At 50.1% G+C, this 21001-nt stretch overlaps 2 protein-coding genes across 9 annotated transcripts in view; both read left to right on the top strand.

Annotated features, from left to right (window-relative positions):
- Window positions 1-1862: 1862 nt before the first annotated feature.
- LOC121177381 (cysteinyl leukotriene receptor 1-like) lies at window positions 1863-7656 on the top strand. Of its 4 annotated transcripts, none has more exons than XM_041031702.1 (6): window positions 1863-2078; window positions 2615-2748; window positions 4284-4476; window positions 4766-4933; window positions 5058-5225; window positions 6833-7656. In XM_041031702.1, exons 2-6 carry the CDS (start codon window positions 2742-2744, stop codon window positions 7353-7355), a joined length of 1059 nt encoding a protein of 352 aa, XP_040887636.1. In that variant the 5' UTR covers window positions 1863-2078; window positions 2615-2741; the 3' UTR covers window positions 7356-7656. The 4 variants fall into 4 exon arrangements, with proteins under 4 accessions (XP_040887636.1, XP_040887637.1, XP_040887639.1 ...); XM_041031703.1 differs by having other exon boundaries at window positions 1869-2064; XM_041031705.1 differs by lacking the exon at window positions 5058-5225 and having other exon boundaries at window positions 1869-2078.
- A 2210-nt stretch (window positions 7657-9866) lies between these two features.
- kif1c (kinesin family member 1C) overlaps window positions 9867-21001 on the top strand; it is a 19594-nt gene continuing 8459 nt past the window's right edge. Inside the window, exons 1-20 of one of the 5 annotated variants that reach the window (XM_041031581.1) lie at window positions 9867-10291; window positions 10400-10580; window positions 15455-15582; window positions 16000-16076; window positions 16243-16321; window positions 16634-16734; window positions 16847-16912; window positions 16995-17173; window positions 17514-17625; window positions 17722-17799; window positions 17885-17950; window positions 18133-18208; window positions 18397-18475; window positions 18557-18705; window positions 19682-19786; window positions 19920-20056; window positions 20213-20292; window positions 20458-20533; window positions 20670-20749; window positions 20936-21001. The exon at window positions 20936-21001 is cut by the window's right edge and continues 29 nt beyond it. In XM_041031581.1, coding sequence (XP_040887515.1) covers window positions 15474-15582; window positions 16000-16076; window positions 16243-16321; window positions 16634-16734; window positions 16847-16912; window positions 16995-17173; window positions 17514-17625; window positions 17722-17799; window positions 17885-17950; window positions 18133-18208; window positions 18397-18475; window positions 18557-18705; window positions 19682-19786; window positions 19920-20056; window positions 20213-20292; window positions 20458-20533; window positions 20670-20749; window positions 20936-21001 — 1715 coding nt within the window. In that variant the 5' untranslated portion in view covers window positions 9867-10291; window positions 10400-10580; window positions 15455-15473. Of the gene's footprint in view, window positions 10292-10399; window positions 10581-13906; window positions 14039-15454; window positions 15583-15999; window positions 16077-16242; window positions 16322-16633; window positions 16735-16846; window positions 16913-16994; window positions 17174-17513; window positions 17626-17721; window positions 17800-17884; window positions 17951-18129; window positions 18209-18396; window positions 18476-18556; window positions 18706-19681; window positions 19787-19919; window positions 20057-20212; window positions 20293-20457; window positions 20534-20669; window positions 20750-20935 lie in introns of those variants that run through there. The other 4 variants (XM_041031578.1, XM_041031577.1, XM_041031580.1 and 1 more) reach the window with 4 other exon arrangements.

The following is a 21001-nucleotide window of genomic DNA, read 5'->3' as shown; positions in this document are numbered from 1 at the left end:
AACTGGTTCCCATGTGTCCACTAAACCTGTGTCCTGGTTCCAGACTCTGTGGTTTTCCAGGTTCCTCCCTTCCCTTCGGTTCCTGTGAGCCACGGACAAACAGCTGGGCCAAGGTGAATCTTTGTGGGCGGGAAACTGACGGCGCTGCCGCTGGAATCAGACGCTGTCCATGGGGATGTGTATCAGGCCGAGGAGGGAAGGACGCCGTTTCCTTTAGGATCCATAGACGCCACAGATCTGCGACTGTTCCAAGGAGAGGAAACAAGGAGCCCGTCAGCTGCTGTTGGTGGGGGTGGAGGGGCAGGGGGACGGGGGGTGGGGGGGTGTTTAATAAGACGTGCAGCTTAGACCACAGCGTCTGTTTGGCTACTTAGCACAGGAAGTGCAGAACAGCCATTTTCCCGCCCTGTGCAGGAACAGCAGCGGTAACACCAAACTGCTGGGCAGGTTGAACCAGATGGCAGAGATGAGAATCACACACGCGTCGCTGTAGCTCAGCACTGACGAGGAACCCAGGCCGAAGCAGACCAGAATCCCCACGAACAGGAGCCACAGCACTGCCATTATGATCACGATGGTGTAGAAAGCCCTTTGCTTTGATTGGTCAACCTGCCCCTTTTCCCCACCCACGTCCCCCGGCCCTGGACGAATCAGAACGTGGAGAACAGAGAGGCTGCAGAACGAGACCACGAGTAAGGCCAAAATCAAGAAGCTCAAAAAGGGGAAAATGGGCAAATCGGGCATGTGAAGAGCTGTGACACCGATCCATGCCAAACACATCAGCCACACACAGCCGCTGCCGATGTTCCTGATCCGCACTCCGCCTGACTGCCGCAGCCTCCTGTAGGTGATGGGCTGAACAACAGCCAGGTAGCGCTCCACACAGGTGAGGATGTGGAACAGAGTCTCTCCGGGGAAAATGATGTAAAAAGCATAGAACCCGACCTCGGTCATCTCTGGGAGCCCCATGTAGGAGCCGCAGCAGAGGACGCCCCACCCCGCCCCACTGATCAGCTGCATGGCGGCCATGTGGAAGCTGAAGACGTCGGAGTGGCTCATCGCTTTGAGGGAGCGCTGCTGCCGCCATTGTTGGTGACCCAGGTGGAGGACGAGGATGGAGAGAGGGAGGATGAGGAGGAGTTTGGTGACGGTGAAGGCGACGGAGATGAAGGTCACCACGCTGACGTCGAAGCAATGCAAGAACAGAAAGAGGGTGTCGTTGGAGGGAGAGGACGAGTTGACTGACATCTCTGTTTCAGGAAGGCCTGAGGAAGAGGAGGAGAGCGAAGGAAAGGTCAAAGAAGGGCGATGAAAAGAGAGAGAGTCATAGAAACATCAGCCACTGAATAAAAACCGGGGGGGGGGGGGGGGGGGCCGAAACAAACATGCTAACGTCCTGAACATATGAAGAACATGCTTTTGTGTGACACGCTAACAGAAAGGTTTAGTGCTGTTGAATATTCCACAGTTACATATTAATTTCACAGCCAGTGACAACGTGTCTCTGGACCTGAGCCTGTTTGGACAAAGGACGGGATCAAACGAGAGAAGAACACTCACCTCACAGGAGTCTGTTTCTGTCCTCTGTGTCTCTGATGTCTCTGATGGCTGCTGACTGGTGTGTGGATACATCAGTCCATCCCTGTGATAGAGGTGTGTGTGTCAGCAGCAGCAGGTGAGCTGTGTGTTTATTTGCATGCTGCAGAGTCGATGCAGATTTGTTGGTATCTTTTAAATTGCTGCAGTCAAATGTTTATTTGTCCCGTCTTTGTCCCACAGGGACAGAGGAGGGAACCGAGCGTCCTCCTGCTGCTCGTTGAAGAACCGTGACTGAAGGTTGTTGTGATGATGTGAATCCTCAGTGACCTCAAACGTCAGATCCTTCTCAATGGTGAGGACAGAGAGCCTTGTCGGCCATTTTGTCTTCATCAGGGGCCCTGTAATCTGAATGCTGACTCACCAGAGGCCTGTGAACCTGTGTGAAAGTGTCTGCCACACAGCAGCAGGATGTGTTCGCTGCCAGTTTAACCATCATTTGAATACTGACTCTCAGGAGAACTGGAGGTGTGTGTATCCAGGTGTGTGTATTCAGGTGTGTGTATCCAGGTGTGTGTATTCAGGTGTGTGTATTCAGGTGTGTTTGATTTATTCAAAGGTGAAGCCCATGTTGCAGTGGAGCTGCTCTCCTGTGTGACGGGAGTTTTGAATACTTCTGTATGGGCTCAGTTAGTTTGGGGGATAATCAGCCGGCGTGAGCTGAGATCAGCCTGAATCTGAAGCTTTCTGTGGAAATTAATAACATTTCAACAAAGTTTCACTTATTAATTTTTTTAAATATTATTTTTCCAAATAACTTTATTTATTTCTGAAAACGGAGGATTCTTTGATGTTTAGGAAAAGTCAGAGTCAGAGCTCGTAGAGTGAGAGAGATCGTTGTGTGTGTTGGCTTCCTGCCTGGAGAGAGAGAGAGAGAGAGAGAGAGAGAGAGAGTGTGTGTGTGTGTGTGTGTGTGTGTGTGTGTGTGTGTGTGTGTGTGTGTGTGTGTGTGTGTGTGTGTGTACGCCTCCTTCCATGGAATTCCTGCCGTGCGTCTAACTCTCCAACACTCTCACAGGAGGGTTTGAATACTGAAGACAGAGTTGGACAGAGGGAACACGGACGGACAGACGGACGGACGGAGGGACAGATGGACGGACGGATGAACACATGAACGGCTGCCAGAGGAATGAAGCTGTGACAGGATGAACGGTGAGTGAGAACTTTAAAAATACAGATTAGCAGTGTGAGGTGAAGAGTGACAGCAGGACTCAGACCTTCAGGTGTTTAATGGGACCAGTACAGTTCATTACACGCTGTGTTTGTGATGACGAGTTAAACCAGTCGAACCGACTTCAACAGTTTATTAAAGCTGAAAGTTTAAAGGCTCTGGAATCAGTGGAGACAGAAGGAAAACTTCAGGGTTTAAAGTTTCAATAACAAAGAAAGAAGTGACTGTTCAGGAGCTGAGGGACGGCTGATCCATCTGAGGATAAACACTGCAAAGAAAACAAGTCCAGAAAGACTCAAAGGAGACACAAAGGGACAACACGCAACTAAACAAAGAGACTAAAGAGCTGGAGACTGATCACAAAGTTTAGTTTTCTCCATCGTGTGTTTATTCACTGGTGAGAGCAGAGCTCCTCTCTGTCAGACTTCACTGTAAATCATCTCCCAACATCAGCAACAGTATGAAAACAAATCAGTGAGGAGGTCAGAGGTCACGGCACTCAGGCCGCGCTGCAGTGGACTGTCAGGGGGAATTAATGTGGGAATCTCACACAAACGTGGAGACGTCCAGAGGAGAGGAGACGTCCAGAGGAGAGGAGACGTCCAGAGGACAGGAAGCGTCTTTTCTCTGACATGGTCCTCGTGGTGGCTGCTTCTGTTTGGGAGGAGGAAGTGTCCTCCCCGTCAGTCGTCAGTGATGCGTCTTCAGTGGACCAATGAACATTTTCACAAATGTTCAAGAAGATACGTCAAGAGAAGTCACTACGTCACCAAATATCTGACATGAATCACAAAGACTCACACCTTTTTTCTTAAAAGCATGACACATGAGGAAACACATGAGGAAACACACGAGGAAACACATGAGGAAACACACGAGGAAACAGCCCTTTAAAAAGAAAATAAAGAAATGTAGTAAAGTTAAATGGAAATCTGACAGTGAATTATAGTTTCAGTTATAATATCTTTGACATGTCCACTGTCCTCAGACTCAGGCTGAACCTCAGTCTCTGGTCCGGAGGCTCGTGTGGGACCAGCACCTGAATACGTCTCACTGTCTCTGCGTGTTAGAATACACAGAGCTCATCGTCCTCAGATAAGCCGACAGTTGAACAGTCGAGACTGATTCAAATTTGCAGTTGAGGAACCAGCGTGTTTTCCTCTGCAGGTCACCTGCTGCTGTTTATGTAATGAAAGGAGCTTTGTCTAAAGCGGCCGGACTGGTTTGGTCTGGTTTACATACCACACCTGGGCACCGGTTTCCTGGTCGAGTGGTGCGTTTAGGTGCAGTCAGAGATCCCAGCTCTGATCACTTCAGAGTCTGTTGTTTTTATAGAGATTGTTTTTTCTTCTTTCCTCTTCCTTTATTCATCTGGCAAAGCCTCAGATTTATCTGCTGTCTCAGGAGGTGGAGCGGGTCGTCCACTGAGCCGGAGGTCGGGGGTTCGATCCCCGGCTGTCCTCGTCCCTGCTCCTTCTCCGAGTGAAGAGTCTGTGTTTTGTGTCTTACTTTGCAGAACACCTGCTAACCACTCCCATCATGGCCGGCCACAACACCTCGGTGGCAGCGGAATTGCTGGTGGCGTGTTTCCATGACGACGATGCCTTCAAGTACCGTGCTTACACCTTCACCTACCTGCTGCTGTTTCCTGTGGCCTTCCTGTGCAACATCGGAGCCCTGGTGGTGTTCTTCCTGCAGAGCAGCCGCAGGTCTGAACATGCAAACACACGTGTTGTGAGGTCTCCCCTCTGACTTCGCTCAGTCCCACAGTCCACAGGGAGCTGGAGTCTGTCCCAGTGAGGACATGTTTTTCACAGTGACCTTCTGCAGGTGAACCACACCTGTGTCTGTCTGCAGGTCCATGTGGACGTCCTCTCTCTGTGGACCCCCTCAGGATGTGGTCTGAGTGATGCTTCATTAATATGCATTAGGTGCATCTGTATCCAGATGTGGATCACACAGTGTTTTAATTCCAGGTCTTCGTGTCTCCTCATCCAGGAGCTCCGCCTCCTGTGTTGTCATGATGAACCTCGCCCTATCAGACGGCAGCTTCTCCCTCACCCTCCCCCTGCGACTGGCTTATTACTTCAGGGGTGGAGTGTGGGACTTTCCTGATTGGCTGTGCCGACTGTGTGTCTTTGGCTTCTATGTCAACCTGTACACCAGGTAACACACACACACACACGTCCTGTGTCCCTCACCTCAGAGGACATCACGATGACTTATCCTAACCTTAGCTTAGCCTTAGCTTAAAATCACCATTAAAGAAGTGCCGCTCTTCCTCCCTCAGCATCCTCTTCCTCACTCTGCTGAGCATACTCCGATGGCTCGCTGTAGCCCAGCCCCTCCGTCACCGCTCTCTGGCCACGCCCACTCGAACCGTATTGGTCTGCTTGGGAGTCTGGCTGTTTGTGGGCTTGTCCTCTGCTCCCTTCCTGTCCAACGGGGTGACGAACAGGTGAGACGTCCCTCAGGCAGCCACTGGTTTCACCTCGTTTGTATAAAAATCTGCTGCTGAGGGAGAACCAATCACAGCCTCCGCGCTGAGCTTCATAGACGTGAGCTGAACCAGAGTCCGTCAGGAGGAAATCATGTAAACTGACCCAGCTCATCGCTGTGTTTCTAACTGACTCCTGTAAACAGTGGAAAAGGTTGGAAGGCTGTGTGTGAGGAAACATTCCTGCTGCTCATCATGAAGATAATCAGACGACTGAACCCAGACAGAAGAGAAGAGAAGAGTCACTTCACATTAGAACTGAAACATGTGTGAATCTGCTCCGTGTGTGATCACACATCGTCTCATACCTGAGCTCAGTCTGTGTTTAAACTGAAGGCTTCCAGCTGCTGCTGTGGTCTGAGATCACTCTGCAGCTCTGTGGAGCCGTTTAGCCTCGTTTGGCTCCTAGTTTTGGTTTTGCAGCACTGGAGTATTTTTATTTTGTGGCAGACAGACTCAGACTCAGACTCAGAGCAGCTGCTGAACACGGTGCAGCATTCAGCAGCTGAAGAGCCTGATGTTTCCCTCAGGAGCAGGTGGAGACCAAACATTGAGCTAAAAGAGAGGGACACTGGGACTGAGAGTCCTCAGGTGGACTCAGAGACCACTCCAGGTGAAGGGTCATGTTGATCTGTAGCTGTTTGATAGTTGAACACAGCCACTTTATAAGATGTAGTCATGTGACTGTTGTCTGTTCCCATGAAACTATAAAAACTTCTGTAGTATTTTGTTCCAGAGTGAATTTTCTCACAGGCCAAGTTTTCAGCAACAGCTGACACCTGACCTTTCATCCACTGCCCCGTCAGAACAAAGCTGCTGACATTCCTCGTGATTTCGTTTTAAAATTCTAACTCCCAGTCCCGCTCCCAGTCCCGCTCCCAGTTCTGCTCCCAGTCCCGCTCCCAGTTCTGCTCCCAGTTCTGCTCCCCAGACAGTTACAGATTTGAATGACCCATGTGATCTTCAGTGCGACGTCACTCCCAGGACAGACTGAACATGTTTAGCTGTGGAGGATCTGGGGGGAGATAATGCATCAGAATGTATGTTCTGTCCTGTAATGTAGCACCACAGCCTCCAGGGGTCAGAACCAGGGATCAGAACCAGGGGCCAGAACCAGGAGTCAGAACCAGGGGTCAGAACCAGGGGCCAGAACCAGGGGTCAGAACCAGGGGTCAGAACCAGGGGCCAGAACCAGGAGTCAGAACCAGGAGTCAGAACCAGGGGTCAGAACCAGGAGTCAGAACCAGGGGTCAGAACCAGGGGCCAGAACCAGGAGTCAGAACCAGGAGTCAGAACCAGGGGTCAGAACCAGGGATCAGAACCAGGGGCCAGAACCAGGAGTCAGAACCAGGAGTCAGAACCAGGGGTCAGAACCAGAGGTCAGAACCAGGGGTCAGAACCAGGAGTCAGAACCAGGAGTCAGAACCAGGGGTCAGAACCAGGACTGGAACAGTAGTTTGGCTCAAAGATGATTATTGATGGATTATTGATATGATGATGAAGGGATTAACGAAATGTTTGAAACCTGTTTCATTTGCTTGCTTGTCTTCCTTCCTTCTGTCTCTCAGGGCGGGGCTACCTCGTTGCTTCGAGCCGTCCAGCCCCTCCTCTTGGGGGCGTGTCCTGATCTTAAACTACGTGGCGTTGGCTCTGGGCTTCCTCCTCCCTTTCTTCATAATTATTGTGTGCTACAGCAGAATCGTCCGACGCCTGACGGCCCGCTCCAGTATCCATGGCAGCGGCCTGTCCAGCAACGCTAGACGTCGCAACAGACGGCGCTCGGTGCACCTGGTTACCATGGTGACAGCAACCTTCCTGCTCTGCTTTCTGCCCTATCACGTGATTCGATCCCTGCACCTGCATGCCGTTTGCGGTGGCTGGAACTGCAACGTCGTCGTGGCGCTGCAGCGGGCGGTGGTGGTGACGCTGTGCCTGGCGGCATCAAACAGTGTGGTCAACCCCCTGCTGTACTACTACTCCACCAGGACGTTCAGAGACAACATGAGGGACGCTCATTCCTCTCTTTTGTCCAGCAGGGGGGGGTCCTTCAGATCCGGACTGACCCTGATGAGGAGGAGGAACACCACCTGACACACCTGTTCCTCCGTCAGACTCTCACTCAAATCTGAAGCAGCATCACTGAACTGAAAGTTTTAATGTTGGATTATATTTCACACGTTGTGTCTAATCTCTGTCTCTTCACGTCGCCTGCAGCTGACTCAGGAGAACCACGTGTACACTGGATCTGAAGTTTGCTCGAGGAGCTCACGTTCTCACGTCTGCCCCCAGGTGTTTCTGGGAGTCTGCGACATTCAGAAGTCCCGGGCTCGTTGAGGGGCCCAGGTGTTGTTTAGGTCTCAGCTTGTAACAAGGTCAGGTGTGGTTTTATAGAATGGGAGTCCCCAACAGATAAAAGCTGCTGAACCTTTGATTGACGTCTTCAGCAGGAACCAATGAGCTCAGAGCTGAGAACATAAAGCTCGCTGGGATCTGTGTTTGTTTTGTGCAGATATTTGATGTTTTCCAGTGAAGAATCTTTGTTTACATGTTTGTATGTTTGGTAAAAATAATCTGATGATAAACTCTCCGTCACGTAGAACATCCCACAGGAAACACCCTCGGTTCTGTCCTCCCTCTCTCTCTGTTTGTTCTCGTTGGTGTTTACAGAACCTTTTGGTTCTCGTCTTCTCGTCTCTAACTTTGGATCCTGGGAGGTTTGTTTCTTGGTGAAGAGCCAGTTTATAAACCAGACGTGGGTGCAGCTGCATCACAGTGGAGGGATATACTGTAGTGTGACAGTAATAAGGAAACGTAATCTGTGAATTTATCACTGAGTTTCTTTTATTTGACTTTATTCTTCTGCTCCACTGCAGTTAGAATGAGAACAGTCCACTGGAAAAGCTGAGTTCAGTTCCCTCAAAAAGCCTCAGAAGGTTAAAAGTCTTCAGTTTGACTTACAGAGGTCTCAGTATGTTTCTCCCTGCAGCTCCACTGAAGTGTTAGAGCTGCTAACACACAGTAACAAACTGTAATTGTTAGCTGCGGCCCGCTCAGCAGCAGCGGACAGTGTGGTGCTGTAATGTGCAGCAGTGTCCAGCAGAGGGGGCAGCACCTCTCTGAACCCTCACACACTTTATATTAATATCACAGCGCTATGAACTATGGGTATTTCCTTTAAGATCTCGACATGTCAGCGTGACCTCTGACCTCCAGCTGAGCCGACCCCCGTGTTTCATTGCATCACAGGAGGAAGTGCAGGCATTCCTAAGGGGCACGGTGTGGACCAATCAGTGCTCAGCTTCTCTGGGAGGTCAAAGGTCAGACCCGACAACAATCATCACAGAGACACAAGTAATGTGTGTGTGTTTCCTGACTTCCAGGTGTTTCCTGACCCCACCCCCTTTTGTTTTATACACATACACACACACACACACACACACACACACACACACACAGTCAGACACTAAACACGTGATGTACATACACAGACAGCAGCGTATTTATGGGACAGACAGGTGAATGTGTGAGGACGGAGTTTGTGCTTCATACACTGAGGTGTGTGTGTGTGTGTTGTTTCACCTCACTGAAACAACACACACACACCTGTGACTCACACTGCTGCAGACACAGGTCATACGTGTGTGTGTTGTGCTGCCATCCCATCAGTCTCAGTCCAGACTGAGCTGAACATCAGGAGCACGTGATCACACGTCTCTGCTCCTTTAACGTCTGATGTCCAAGATCGTCTCTGTTTCAGAAGATGGTCCACTCCATCAAGTTCTCAGGAGCAGTTATATCACTGACAGGCATTCACCTGCTCTGCTCTGAGCTGTGGAAGCCCATCATCATCATCATCACCATCACCATGGCCGTTATTAAAGGCTTCAGGCGGTTGTCTTTATCATCACAACATGCAAACTCCACACAGCAGAGCTCAGACCGGGATTCGAACCTGCAGCCCCCATGTTAGCATAGCATTGCCACAGTACTTTAGCTTCGTGCAGCAGACATCGTACATCCTGTGGACGTGTTTCAAACTCCGGCCATGAAAACCAAAACGCTCTCCCCGCTCTCTGTTAGCGCAGACGGAGCTGGATGGATCGGCTGGCTGCCCCTCCTCTTGTTAGCATAGTTAGCTCGCTCTCTGGTTCTGTTCCAGGCTGTTGTGTTATCACTGTTAGTCAACAGCTCCGCCTTGTGGTTAAATCCTGTATGACAGCCGATGGAAATTTAATAATCGACTCATAATCCTCCATAATATTATCGTGATTAATCAATGATAGTTTTTTTTCACCACCCCTATTACATGGTACTTTTACTCACGGTAGTCGGAGCAGTACTACATGATTTTTACTTGTAATGGAGTATTTCTGATCAGACATCAGTGATGCTGTATGAAGTCACTGGAAGCCGCTCCAGGTGAAGCTGCTCCAGGTGAAGCCGCTCCAGGCGGAGCGGCTTCCAGTACTGTTTCTCAGTAAATATCGGTCAGAGTGAGACCTCTGTCCGTGTCCCAGCTCTGCGGCGGCGACCCCTCCGGAGCAGCGGGAGGAGGGGCGGGGCGGAGCGGCCCGGGCCCCGCGGCTGACTGGCTGACGCTCTCCTCGGAGCCTGCGCTCCTCCGTCGCGGGGACGCGCCTGCACTTACACGCACACACCCGCCGCGCGGCCAGGCCACCGGCCAGCCTCTCTGCCTCTCTCCCCCCCTTCTCTTTCCTTTTCCTCCGTTTTCCGTTCACACCCGGTTTACCGTTAAACTTTTCCCTCCTGAACCAGCGCGCGAGGAGCGGCCGCCGGGGCGGACAAATAACCGGATTACCGAGTTTCAACGAGGAGCTAGCGGCCGGACCTGCCGTGATTCTCCGCCCTGCCGGCCAGCCCGCAGCGGGCCTCAACTTTCCTTCAGCTCCTTTCTCTTTTTTTTCTCTTTCCGCCTCCCGTTAAACCTAACGGACGGTGACGTCAGGCCCCCAAAAAGTTGTGAATCGGCCTCTGCCGCCGCCGTTACACCGGAGGAGACGACGTTAGTGAGTGTTTTAACTTTTCTTTAACGTGTGTGTGTGTGTGTGTGTGTGTGTGTGTGTGTGTTACACTGCAGCGCCCCCACCCAACTCTGTGTGTCCCGGTACCGACAGGCCCGGACCAGGACCAGGACCACGGCTGCTCCACCGGCGGACCGGCCCTGCTCCCCGCCCGCCGGCTTTATTTGTTTATTTGTTTATTTGTTGTTGTTTTGTGATCGGGGAGATGGGGACGGTGTGAGCGGATCAGCGCGTGGCTTCCCCGAGACGCACGGTTTCCTCCGGTCCGGTAGAGGTGAGTCATCCCCCGGTAATCTGACGTAACACGGTGAGCACCTCAGCCCCTCGTGTCAGCGGAACAATCCAACGTTTGATTAACTTTAGAGCACGTGAGCCTCTTTAAGATGGACGTTTAGTTGATTGATCGATAAATCGATCGACTAAAACCAGTTTGTTGGAGGTTCCAGCTTCGCACGCGATGATTTCCCGTTGGTTTAATTTAAAAAGTGAATTAGAAGATTTTAAACTGTTTTTCAGACAGAAACAAACGGTGACCTTTGACCCCGGGCTCTGAGTTTTACTGATAATCAGATGTTTTCATCCTCGGTTCGTCTGATCGTTCACACATCGCAGATCTTCATCAGAGGCTCTGATCACCTGACTAATCAATACAGCTCCGATCTGTCTGTGTGTGTGTGTGTGTGTGTGTGTGTTTCTGAACTGTGCTGCAGCGTTAAGGTGACCCAGATCACAGGTGAGGGGGTGTCCACTTACTTTTGTCCATATAGCGTTTATCAGATCGAGCTGAAGAATGAGACTTAGAGCAACTTTCAGAGGCAACGTTGCTGTCAATGGAGATGAAGAGAGACTGTCTAAAGTTAGCCTGAGCAGCTAAAGCAGTTCCCAGCAGGCATCTCAGCTATCTGTGTGTGTCTGTGTGTGTGTGTGTGTGTGTGAGTATGTGTGTCTGTGTGTGTGTGTGTGTGAGTGTGTGTGTGTGTGTGAGTGTGTGTGTGTGTGTGAGTGTGTGTTATTTTTAGCTGCATGTTGTTTGGATTCTGCTCTGATGTTATTAGGCAACACCACAAAACTGACAACATGACAGACGGAGTCATTGTGGCAGTGTGTGTGTGTGTGTGTGTGTGTGTGTGTGTGTGTGTGTGTGTGTGTGTGTCCGTGTCCAGGTGAGGAATGTTAAACTTCCTGTGTGGGAGAAAGTCTCTGTTCCACCTGTTAGCGCTCATGCTAGTGCTTCTCAATGGAAACCGAGTTAGCATCCAGCTGTTGCTTTTCAGTTAACAAACAAGAAAACTGCATCATATCAACATCTGGTGAGAGTGAGACAGAGCCGAGACGTTCATCCTTTCATCCTTTCATCCTTTCATCTGTTCATCCGTTCATCAGCTCAACTCAAACAGTGTGAAACCTTCTGTACAAACTGGGCGTCGGGTCGAGCTGATGACTATCTTTAGCTCTGTGTGTGTGTGTGTGTGTGTACATTGCCATAGGAAGGGCTGTGTGTGTGTGTGTGTGTGTGTGTGTGTGTGTGTGTGTGTGTGTGGCATGTAGACCATTCATTATCACATTCCTGCAGAGGCCGACACATGGGAACCAAAGCACAGTCCACACGTTCATCATACATTAAACAGGAAAAACAAACTGATCATGAGCCGGAGCCGACCAATCAGAAGCATGGAAGGTTATTCTGTTCCACTCTGACTCTGTCTGTGCTGTGTGTCTGTGCTGTGTGTCTGTGCTGTGTGTCAGTGCTGTGTGTCTGTGCTGTGTGTTCTGTCAGTGCTGTGTGTCTGTGCTGTGTGTCAGTGCTGTGTGTCTGTGCTGTGTTCTGTCAGTGCTGTGTGTCTGTGCTGTGTGTCAGTGCTGTGTTCTGTCTGTGCTGTGTTCTGTCTGTGCTGTGTGTCTGTGCTGTGTTCTGTCTGTGCTGTGTGTTCTGTCTGTGCTGTGTGTCTGTGCTGTGTGTTCTGTCAGTGCTGTTGTGTCTGTGCTGTGTGTCGGTGCTGGCTGACTCTGCCTCTGTTCCCACATTCCTTCCCGTGTGTTGTGTATTGTGTGGTGAGTGCAGCCTCTCTGAGCTCAGAGGTTTACAGACCGTCCAGCTGCTTTTAGCTGTGACACTAAAGCTGAGACTAAAGCTCTGAGGTTAGAGCTGAGGTTAGAACTCTGAGGTTAAAGCTGAGGTTAGAGCTCTGAGGTTAGAGCGCTGAGGTTAAAGCTCTGAGGTTAGAACTCTGAGGTTAGAGCTCTGAGGTTAGAGCTCTGAGGTTAGAACTCTGAGGTTAGAGCTGAGGTTAGAGCTCTGAGGTTAGAGCTCTGAGGTTAGAGCTCTGAGGTTAGAACTCTGAGGTTAGAGCTGAGGTTAGAGCTCTGAGGTTAGAACTCTGAGGTTAGAGCTCTGAGGTTAGAGCTCTGAGGTGCAGCCGGAGTTTTTCCTCTGGAAACGTCTTTGTCTTCCTGTCTGTGTTTAAACAGCTGGTTAGTTTGGTGAACAGCAGCTTTACAAGCAGCCGAGCCTGTTCAACCAGACACTGAATAACTGAGGGAGAGACTGTGTGTGTGTGTGTCTGTGTGTGTGTGTGTGTGTGTCTCTGTGTGTCTCTGTGTGTGTCTCTGTGTGTCTCTGTGTGTGTGTCTCTGTGTGTGTCTCTGTGTGTCTCTGTGTGTCTCTGTGTGTGTCTCTGTGTGTCTCTGTGTGTCTCTGTGTGTGTCTCTGTGTGTGTGTGTTGGGATGCCTGTGATGTGATGTCAGTGTTTCTGCCCGTGCTCTGAGGTATGCAGGCTGCTCGCTCACCTCGACACACACACAGTAAGATTAGCGCACAATCCCGTATCTGTGTCCACCATCTTGTCTGTGTGTGTTTCTGTTTGCCGTGTTCCTGCTGTGGTTGTGCGACTGGAGCTGTGTTGACAGAGCAAACACACACGGTCACTGTGTTGTGTTGTGTTTGTGCTGTAGGAGCTCCCACGGCTCACAACCGGCTCCGTTCATGTGATGATGTTTAACTGACTCAGTGAAATTCAGCTTCGTCCTGTGGAAGAGACAGAGGACAGCTGATCGGTGTCCAGCTGTGACTCGTCCTGTGTATAATATATAATCAGTATTGATTATTGATTGATGGTGATGGTTGTCATGGTGAAATAACAGCTGGAACAAACAGACTGTTCCTCCTGATTCTGTCTGTCCAAACCCTGGCGCTCCTGATCCAGGACTCTGAGCTTAGCGAGCTCCAGATATTGATCTGCGGAGCTGATCGATCAATCCTGCGTGTTGATCATCTGTGTGATTCTTCTTTGAGCTCTTGGTGCTTTTTATTGAGAGAGACATTTGAGGACGACCTTTGTCCCGAGGGGAGGTTTGATGAGTTTGATCTGTTTTGTAGACGAGACAAATAATCTGTTGGTCAATACGAGAAGCACCTGATGCGTCTGCTCGCACTCTGAACGATTAAACGCCAGCTGCTGCTGATCGGACTCGTTCCAGCACATCCCCCGTCTCTGTCTCCGTCCCCGGCTCGTTGTCCGGCTCAGGTTCGTCACACCTGACAACTAGAACCTGCAGTTCACCTGCTGTGCTCTGAATACAAGTCTCACGGTCGTGTTAGAACCACGACACCGTGACGCTGCTCTCCAGGAAATGTCCTGTGAAGTGTTTAAAGTTCTGACCTGACGATGGAGGTCGATGATCAGTCAGAGGATCATGTGATCTGAGTCTGGACCTTTGTGACGACTCCACAGGTGTGTGACCGTCTGTGGCCACTGATTCATTTGTTTATTTTTGCATGAGCGTGTTGTCGTCTGTGTTGTTGAGTAGGTTCAGTTCTGATCTGATCTGACTGATCTGATCTGATCTGACTGATCCTGACTGATCTGACTGATCTGATCTGATCTGACTGATCCTGACTGATCCTGACTGATCCTGACTGATCTGACTGATCCTGACTGATCTGACTGATCTGATCTGATCTGACTGATCCTGACTGATCCTGACTGATCTGACTGATCCTGACTGATCTGACTGATCTGATCTGATCCTGACTGATCCTGACTGATCTGACTGATCTGATCCTGACTGATCCTGACTGATCCTGACTGATCCTGACTGATCTGACTGATCCTGACTCTCTGATGCTCAGATTTTACAGTTAACAAATGTTTGAGGGAAACGTTTTTTCTCACACAGACATCAGATGAAGATCTGTGCAGGATGAGTCCTGTCGTGTCGCGTCCTGTGTCAGTCCTCTCAGCTCTCGGCCCGTCGCCTCCCACTGAAGATGTAAATCACCTGACAGATGTTCAGTAGTTTAACGAATCAGCTGCACTGACTCTGTTAGGGACTATTTTCCGCGGCGGATTGATCCACATGTGATGCTTCACAGTGAGTGATCACATGTAGACGTCACATGTCTGCGAGTTCGTTCAGAGTTTGATAAATTAGTGTGTGTTGGTTACAGACCACACCCACCAGCTGATAACCAATCACTGAGCCGATCAATAACACGATCACTGCCCTGATCAGACCACACAGAGACGTCTGAGCGATGATTGACAGGCTGATCTGAAACACACACACACACACACACACACACACACACACAGTAACAGAACCTGACCTGTGTGTGTTTACAGGCCTGAGGCGAGGGCGATCGACAGGCTGAGTCAGAGAGAGAGAGAGAGATGAAAGAAGAGAGGAAGAGAAACGATAAAAAACAGGGACAGAGAGACAAAAGGACGAAGACATAGAAAGACACAGGTGAAAATTAGACGGCCGTGGTTTCCATGGCGATGAGGTAACACATAACAGAGGACAGGAATGTGAGGAGAGACAGAAAAAAACTGGAAACATGAAAGAAGGAGGAGGAGGAGGGAGAGACGATGGAAGGAAAAAGAGAGAGCGAGAGAATGGGTAGCAGTGCTCGAACGCCCGGGGTGAATTAGAGGAGAGAGATGGAGGGAAAAAGAAATGAGAGGAGAAGGGGGGGCGGGGGTGAGAGGGGAAAAACACCAGATCCTACATTTCCCATAATGCACAGGGCCTTGTCCCTGCCTGGTAAACAGACTGAGCTGCAGTAAAATCAGTTTTCATGCTGAACTCATGTTGTATGTTTTTTCTCTCTGTGTGTCTGACCGTGCACTCTGATTGGCTGTCTTCAGGTGGGGTGGGCGGAGCTGAATGATGGCGGGTGCATCAGTGAAGGTGGCGGTACGAGTCCGTCCGTTCAACTCCCGAGAGACGGGACGCAACGCCAAGTGTGTGATCCAGATGCAGGGAAACACCACCTGTAAGACACACACCTACACACACACACACACCTACACACACACACAGTGTGACCAGTGAAGGCTGTTCCCTCAGCCTCCTGGAGTCGGAGCTTCACAGGTTTTAAAACTGGTCTCAGCAATCCCAGAATGCTTCAGCCCGTCATGTGACCTCTGAACCTGCTGCTATTTAAACTCAGACACACACGGTTTATAAATAGACGCTGCAGCAGCGGGACGGAGCGTCCGTCTGAACACACACTCACGTTTATACACAACGCTGATTTCATGCTCCTGAATCATGATGGACAAAAGTATGTGGACACCCAGTCGCTTCTGCATCATGTGACCCATGGGCATTTATCTGCCTGTGTGTCCACATACTTCTGGCCATGACGCCTGTCACTTATTCCCTTCTTTCACCCTGTGTTCTGCTGCAGGTATCTCTAACCCCAAACAGCCCAAAGATGGAGCCAAGAACTTCACCTTCGACTACTCCTACTGGTCACACACAACGGTGATCACACGCACACACGCACACACGCACGCACGCACGCACGCACGCACACAGACAGACACACACACACACACGCACGCACGCACGCACACGCACGCACACACACACACACACTGACCAGATAAACCAGGGTCAGTGATAATCAGAGGTGTGTGTTTGTCTGCAGGCGGACGACCCCGGCTTTGTGTCTCAGAGACAGGTGTATAAGGACATCGGGGAGGAGATGCTGCTTCACGCCTTCGAAGGTGAAAGCGTTGGAAGTGCTCGTCACTGACGCGCTGCGATGTGTGTTTTATTAAACCGGTTCAGCTGAGTCCTGTCGGAGGTCTGACAGGACTCAGCCTGCAACCTGCAAGATCCCTGAGACACAGGGACCACGCTGAGGGGACAGTGCTAATGATGCTACACATGCTAAAGCTAACGAAGCTTGTTACCGTCAGGGTTCATGTGATGATGAGTTGTGAACGTGTTACTGTCCGTGTTGATGATTCAGTGTGATGGAACCACGTGTTTCACAGTTTGATTTCGTAGGTTTTTATGTTTTTTTTTTTTCCCAGGATACAACGTGTGTATTTTTGCGTACGGGCAGACGGGCGCAGGGAAGAGCTACACCATGATGGGCAAACAGGAGCCAGGGCAGGAGGGCATCATACCACAGGTAACACACACACACACACCTTCGTCTGATTGACCTGGATTTGTGTCTCGTGGAGATTCCTGAGCTTCTGATGGACGGACTGTGATTAACGGACGTCCGTCTCTGTGTGCAGCTGTGTGAGGACCTGTTTCAGCGCACAGGAGAGAACACGGACCCTGACCTGACCTACTCTGTGGAGGTAAACTCGCTCCGACCTGATGGTTTGAACTGATTCATTTCGTGAACGTTGATCGGCTGAGCGCCGTCTCCTCCTCCTCCAGGTGTCCTACATGGAGATCTACTGCGAGCGTGTCCGAGATCTGCTGAACCCAAAGTCCCAGGGGACTCTGCGGGTTAGAGAACATCCCATCCTGGGGCCGTATGTGGAGGACCTGTCCAAACTGGCCGTGACTGGATTCACCGACATCCGGGACCTGATGGACGCCGGCAACAAAGCTCGGTCAGTCGTCTTCCTGTGGACAGACGTCGCGACGCAGCATCTGGATAAATCCACAGCTGGAATTTAAAAAAACAGAAAAGGCTGCAACTTCTGAAGGAAATGAAACTTTTCAAACAACTAAAGTTAAAATGTTCAGAGCTGCAGCTGATGATCAGTTTTACTGATCGATCAGAAAATCAGACGTTCTGAGTCTCAAACCTGAAGATGCTGAGAAAACTAACAGGACAATACATTTTCTGTCGATTGATTCCTCCAATGTCTTTGCTTTACGGGTGAATGAGTCGACTGTAGCGTCGCTGATTAATCACAGTATTGATACCTGACCGGTTATTGATTACAGGACGGTCGCTGCCACAAACATGAACGAGACGTCGTCCAGGTCACATGCCGTCTTCACCATCGTCTTCACCCAAAAACGACGAGACCAGATGACCAGCCTGGACACTGAGAAGGTGTGTGTGTGCGTGTGTGTGTGCGTGTGCGTGTGTGTGTGTGTGTGTGTGTGTGGTCATTGTGTGTCATTTTAAACATGAAACCTTTCTCCTCAGGTCAGTAAGATCAGTTTGGTCGACCTGGCTGGAAGCGAGCGAGCCGACTCGTCGGGGGCAAAGGGCACCAGGCTTAAGGTCAGAGGTCACGAGCGTCGTGCTGTTGTTGGCTTCACTAAAATCGGATTTCTGAGTAAAACGTATTTTCTCTGACTGTGCACAGGAAGGAGCCAACATCAACAAATCTCTGACCACACTGGGAAAAGTGATTTCAGCTTTGGCTGAAATGGTGAGCGAGCACACACACACACGCACGCACGCACGCATGCACACGCACACACACACATGCACGCACGCACGCACGCACACACACACACACACACACACACACACACACGTACACACGTTTATAATCAGATTAAGGAGCTGATCCATGTCTGTTTGTCCTCTGTCCTCTGTCCTCTGCAGCAGAGCAGTAAGAAGAGGAAAAGTGATTTTATTCCCTACAGAGACTCTGTGCTCACCTGGCTGCTGAAGGAAAACCTGGGTGAGTCAGACAGGTGTTAGCAACAACACACACACACCAGGACTCGGTCCAGCTCCAGGACGTGTGCTGGTGCCAGAGCGGAGGCTACAGCTACCTGAGTCAGAGTTAAACAGTTCATCGAGCAGAGTCACAGAGGAAATAACGTGTGAACGTGTGAATGTGTGAACGTGTGAATGTGTGTGTTTCAGGGGGAAACTCTCGGACGGCCATGATCGCTGCTCTGAGTCCTGCTGACATCAACTATGAAGAAACCCTGAGCACTCTGAGGTCAGACACACGGTGTGATCCATCAGATTAGTGTCATGTCTGACGCAGGTGTGTATTAAACCTGGTTTCGTGTGGGTTCAGGTACGCCGACCGCGCCAAACAGATCCGTTGTAACGCCGTGATCAACGAAGATCCGAACGCCAAACTGATCCGAGAGCTGAAGGCCGAGGTGGAACGTCTGAGGAACCTGCTGTTCTCCCAGGGTCTGCAGGAGCTGCTGGGTAACACTGGTGAGTACACACTGTACACACACTGTACAACACACTGACACACTGTACAACACACTGTACACACACTGTACACACACTGTACAACACACTGTACAACACACTGTACAACACACTGTTCAACACACTGACACACACTGACACACACTGTACAACACACTGTACAACACACTGACACACACTGTACAACACACTGTACAACACACTGTTCAACACACTGACACACACTGTACACACACTGTACACACACTGTACAACACACCGACACACACTGACACACACTGTACAACACACTGTACAACACGCTGACACACACTGTACAACACACTGACACACACTGTACAACACACTGTACAACACACTGACACACACTGTACAACACACTGTACAACACACTGTACAACACACTGTACACACACTGTACAACACACTGACACATACTGTACACACACTGATACACACTGATACACACTGTACAACACACTGTACAACACACTGTACAACACACTGACACACACTGTACACACACTGTACAACACACTGTACAACACACTGTACAACACACTGTACAACACACTGACACACTGTACAACACACTGTACAACACACTGACACACACTGTACAACACACTGTACAACACACTGTTCAACACACTGACACACACTGACACACACTGTACACACACTGTACAACACACTGACACACACTGTACAACACACTGATACACACTGCATCAGCTGCTGTGGTATAATACTTGTACACAGACTTTGTGCTGTTTACAACAAACTGATGTACATTTATACTCTGATGAAGAGTGTGTGTGTGTGTGTCTGTGTGTGTGTGTGTCTGTGTGTGTGGGTGTCTGTGTGTGTCTGTGTGTGTGTGGCACAGATTGCTCCTTAAAAAAATGAAACCTGACCCCCCCCCCCCCCCCCCTCTCTCTCTGTCTCTCTCTCTCTCTCTCTCTCTCTCTAAAAGTCAACAGCATCAGTCCAGGTGGGGTTGCAGGTGTTCCCCCCTCCCCGCTGCAGCTGGCTCTCACAGCCAATGGGATCACACCTAAGAATGGCTCCGCCCCTCCAGGTTCATCCTCTCACTCAAACTGTTCGACTGATATTTTATTATTAGTAATGAAAAAAATAGAATAACATGTGATGAAACACTCGTCCACAGATTTACCTTCTTCATCTTAAACTCACGTTTGTTTTCTCTGCAGCTGCAGGTGAGCCGACGTCTGCAGGTGACGTACCTGCTGACCCTGACCCCGACCGCCTGACCGAGGACGGAGAGGAAGGAGAGGAGGCAGTTGCCACGGAGACCATCAGTAAAGAGGAAGCAGCTGAGAGACTGTTGGTAGGATCAGAGTCTGATGGACGATCGAACGGTGAGGCAGGTGACACCTGGACTAACACGAGTGTGTGTGTGTGTCTCTGTGTGTGTGTGTGTGTGTGTGTGTGTGTGTCTCTGTGTCTGTGTCTGTGTGTGTGTCTCTGTGTGTGTGTGCTGCAGGAGACAGAGAAGATCATCGCTGAGCTTAATGAGACGTGGGAAGAGAAACTCAGAAAGACCGAATCCATTCGTCTGGAGAGGTAACATGGCTGACTGCGTTACCATGGTTACCGTGGTTGTAATGAGTGCGAAACATGATGATTGACCTCAGTAATGATGCACCTCTCTCTCTCTCTCTCTTTCTCTCTCTCTCTCTCTCTCTCTCTCTCTCTTTCTCTTTCTCTGTGTCGCTGTCTCTCGCCCAGAGAGGCCCTGCTGGCAGAAATGGGCGTGTCCATTAAAGAGGACGGAGGGACGCTGGGCGTCTTCTCTCCTAAAGGAGTGAGTTCATGTTCCTCCTCGTCAGAGCGCTGGTCACATGAGCAGTGAGACTCAGTGAAGGATCCTGGTCTCAGGTGGAACTGGGTCGACCCCGGGTCCATATTAATGTGTGTGTGTGTGTGTGTGTGTGTTGCAGACGCCTCACCTGGTCAACCTGAATGAAGACCCTCTGATGTCAGAGTGTCTCCTCTACTACATCAAGGAGGGACTCACCAGGTCAGACTGTTACTGTTGTTATTGATTTATTGATCGATCAGTTGTTTGGTCCATTCGTACGAATGCATCAGGTTTTAAAGGTGATCTTATGTTTTGGATGTAACATGAAAACACCTGCAGGAAACAGGTGAGGACAGTAAATGTCCTGTGTCCCTGTGCAGTGATGTTTGTCTCTGTGTGTTTCAGGGTTGGACAACAGGACGTGGACATTAAACTGTCCGGGCACTTTATCAAAGAGATTCACTGTGTTTT

The sequence above is a fragment of the Toxotes jaculatrix genome, chromosome 23, assembly GCF_017976425.1.
Source record: "Toxotes jaculatrix isolate fToxJac2 chromosome 23, fToxJac2.pri, whole genome shotgun sequence".
Classification (NCBI taxonomy): domain Eukaryota; kingdom Metazoa; phylum Chordata; class Actinopteri; family Toxotidae; genus Toxotes; species Toxotes jaculatrix.
This window is presented reverse-complemented; position numbering and strand designations above follow the sequence as displayed.

Coding starts and splice junctions, on each gene's coding strand:
- LOC121177381 (XM_041031702.1), top strand. Junction 4,934..5,057: donor TATGTCAACCTGTACACCAG/GTAACACACACA, acceptor TTCCTCCCTCAG/CATCCTCTTCCTCACTCTGC. Junction 5,226..6,832: donor TCCAACGGGGTGACGAACAG/GTGAGACGTCCC, acceptor TCTGTCTCTCAG/GGCGGGGCTACCTCGTTGCT.